Source organism: Emys orbicularis, chromosome 5 (genome assembly GCF_028017835.1).
Source record: "Emys orbicularis isolate rEmyOrb1 chromosome 5, rEmyOrb1.hap1, whole genome shotgun sequence".
NCBI classification, from domain to species: domain Eukaryota; kingdom Metazoa; phylum Chordata; order Testudines; family Emydidae; genus Emys; species Emys orbicularis.
Genome location: NC_088687.1, coordinates 21,634,464 through 21,637,160, shown reverse-complemented (window position 1 = coordinate 21,637,160; position 2,697 = coordinate 21,634,464). Strand labels below are relative to the sequence as shown.

General features: G+C 56.3%; 1 protein-coding gene across 1 annotated transcript; it reads left to right on the top strand.

Annotated features, from left to right (window-relative positions):
• Positions 1 to 363: 363 nt before the first annotated feature.
• On the top strand, positions 364 to 1,293 carry ATOH1 (atonal bHLH transcription factor 1). Its single transcript, XM_065405793.1, has one exon. The coding sequence runs from the start codon at positions 364 to 366 to the stop codon at positions 1,291 to 1,293; it is 930 nt and encodes a 309-aa protein (XP_065261865.1).
• The last annotated feature ends 1,404 nt before the right edge of the window (positions 1,294 to 2,697 follow it).

The window sequence follows — 2,697 nt, the reverse complement described above, 5'->3', positions numbered from 1 at the left end:
GGCCAAGCCCCTCCTGCCATTGGCTCCCAGCACGCGACAGACCCGCGCGCTCCATTGGCTGAGCCGCCACGCGACCGGCGCGAGGAGGGCGGGAGGCAGAGGGTGGGGCGCGAGGAGGCGGGAGGCGGGTGGGGGGACCCCGGCGCGTGCCGCTTTTTAAAGGGGGCGCAGCGCCGTCCGCAACCGGAGAAGGCTGGTTGCACGCGAGCTGTGTGTGCGCCCGAGGTCCCCGGAGCCAGGGTAGAGGTGGGGGGGCGCGTGGGAGAGGCGGGGGGCGCGTGCAGCAGAACTCGCCAGGGCTGTTCTGCCCCATCTCGCGCTTCCCTGCTTCCCACCCCGCTTTGGTCTGCAGCGCCCGGCGCGATGAGCCACCTGCGGGCGGCCGCCGCCGAGTGGGTGGAAGGCGGCAGGGACTTGGGGGCCCAGGAGCAGCTGGAGCAGACTCTCCTAGGGCAGGAGCATCCCGGTTGCGGTTTCCCCCCCGCTTGGCTGGGCATGTGCTGCCCGGCACGCGTCCCCGCAGCCGCCGCCGCCGCCTCCCCCAGATACCTGCTGCCCGGAGCAGCGGAGGAGGAGGAGGAGGAGCCGCTGGAGGCGGGGGGAGCCGAGCAGCACCTGGGCGGCTGCAGCAGCAGGAGCGGCCCCTCGGGGAAACTGTGCAAGCTGCCAGGGGGCGTCCCGTCGGCGGAGGGGTTGTCGGGCTGCGGCAGGCAGCGCGCCCCGTCCGGGGGGCTCCGGCAGCAGGTGAGCGGCGTGCAGAAGCAGCGACGGCTGGCGGCCAACGCCCGGGAGCGGCGGCGGATGCACGGGCTGAACCACGCCTTCGACCAGCTGCGCAATGTCATCCCCTCCTTCAACAACGACAAGAAGCTGTCCAAGTACGAGACCCTGCAGATGGCGCAGATCTACATTAGCGCGCTGGCCGAGCTGCTGCACAGCCCGGCCGCGCCCGCCGACACCCCGGGCAAGGGCGAGCACCGCGCGCCGCCCCACGAGGCAACCGGAGCAGAGGCCGGAGCTGCAGGGCAAGGACAGGGGCAGCAGCAGAGACCCTCGCCCTCCGGCCACTGCAGGACTCGCTTCCCCCAGCAGCCGGCTGCGGGGGGCTACTCCGTGCCGCTGGACCCTCTGCACTTCTCTTTCCAGGAGAGCGCCCTGATGGCACAGAAAGCCCCCTCCCCGGCCCTCCTCGGGCAGCCGCTAGAGAGGAGCAAACCATCGCCCAGGTCCCACAGGAGCGATGGAGAGTTCTCGCCCCGCTCCCACTACAGTGACTCTGATGAGGCCAACTAGGGAGGGAGCCCAGCAGCACCACGGGGGCGACAGGGGCAGAGCCACAACCAGAGCTGTCCCAGTCTGCCACGGGCCGGGGGGGGGGGGGTGGAAGGGGCGCTATGACTGCTGAAAACTTTGCCATGTATCTGCTTCCGCTGTTAAAATAGACCACAAAAGGCTGTTGAAAATAGCATCGATTCCTTTAGCTTATGAATCTCCAGCCTTCTCCTTGGTTGGTCTATGGAAATGGCTATTTTGTGATTCAGTGTCCCCTTTACCCACCCCATCCCGTTTCCCTTTCTTTGCATACGGATTGTTATAATTTCTCTCTCCCCGCCCCCCCTTTTCCCCAACCAACGTGCTGCCTTGTAGTTCGGAGCTTCACTTGCATTGCTCGCGAATAGCAAATGCACTGTGAACACTTACCTTGCTAAAATTGAATTACCGTTTGTGTCTGCACAGATACTTACACAAAAGTCTTCCGAAATGCCGGTCCGGTTTCCGAATTTTATTTTTATGGAAACAAACAAAAAAATATTGTAAATACCAGAGAAAAGGCGGATTTTTAAATGTCCCGTGTTGATGTTGGCATCTTTTGGGGAAACTTGGCGCAAGCACTTTATCAGCGGCTGGAGATGCGGCTTCAAGAGGAAAGCAACTAACTGCCAATTGGAGACCATTATTTAATTTAGTCACTTATAGTCCTTAAACTCTTTAAGTGTCAAAGTTTTATGTGAATTTTATTTTGCTTTTGTGATATTAGGAAACTTATTTATTACGGAGTGTTTGCTACTATTTCTGCTTTTATTTTTTTTTTAACTTTTCTACAAGAATGTTTTGTTTTTTTAATTTAGCAAAGCTAACTGCCATTGTTTTCTGTAATTTTTGAGATCAAATAAATATGGGGGGAAGAGTGGTTGGACTATTATTTTTCAGAAGCCATAATAAAAAATATACAGAACACTTGTATTTCAAAATGAGTACTGATCTCTTTAAAAGGGCTCTTTCTGAATATTCTGACATACATCGCCATGAGATTGGGGGGGGGGTGCATTTGATTTAGATCGCGTGGATCTGTAGGATATCAGAATTTACATCACCTCTGGTTTCAATTCTCTAATTTGCATCTGTGCGTGGAAAACAAATAAAAAACCCCTCTGCTATTTAGACCTACTCCAAAACTATGAATTGTATAATGAACGGCATTAATCACTTAGGACTGCCACAATACTCTGTTTATCAATAGTTCTTTTAATCTATGCCTGATTCTAACAGGTAACACTCTTCCCTTTTGGGGTTAGGAAAGAGAGGACTTGTCCCGGCACTAAAATTCCCATTGCAACAGGTGAGCGTTGCCTGAGTTCGGATTGCAGGATGGGACCCCTATCGGCGTTCTGCTCTCTGAGGGACTCGTCCTGCTCC

Coding starts and splice junctions, on each gene's coding strand:
- ATOH1 (XM_065405793.1), top strand. CDS start 364: ATGAGCCACCTGCGGGCGGCCGCCGCCGAGTGGGTGGAAGGCGGCAGG.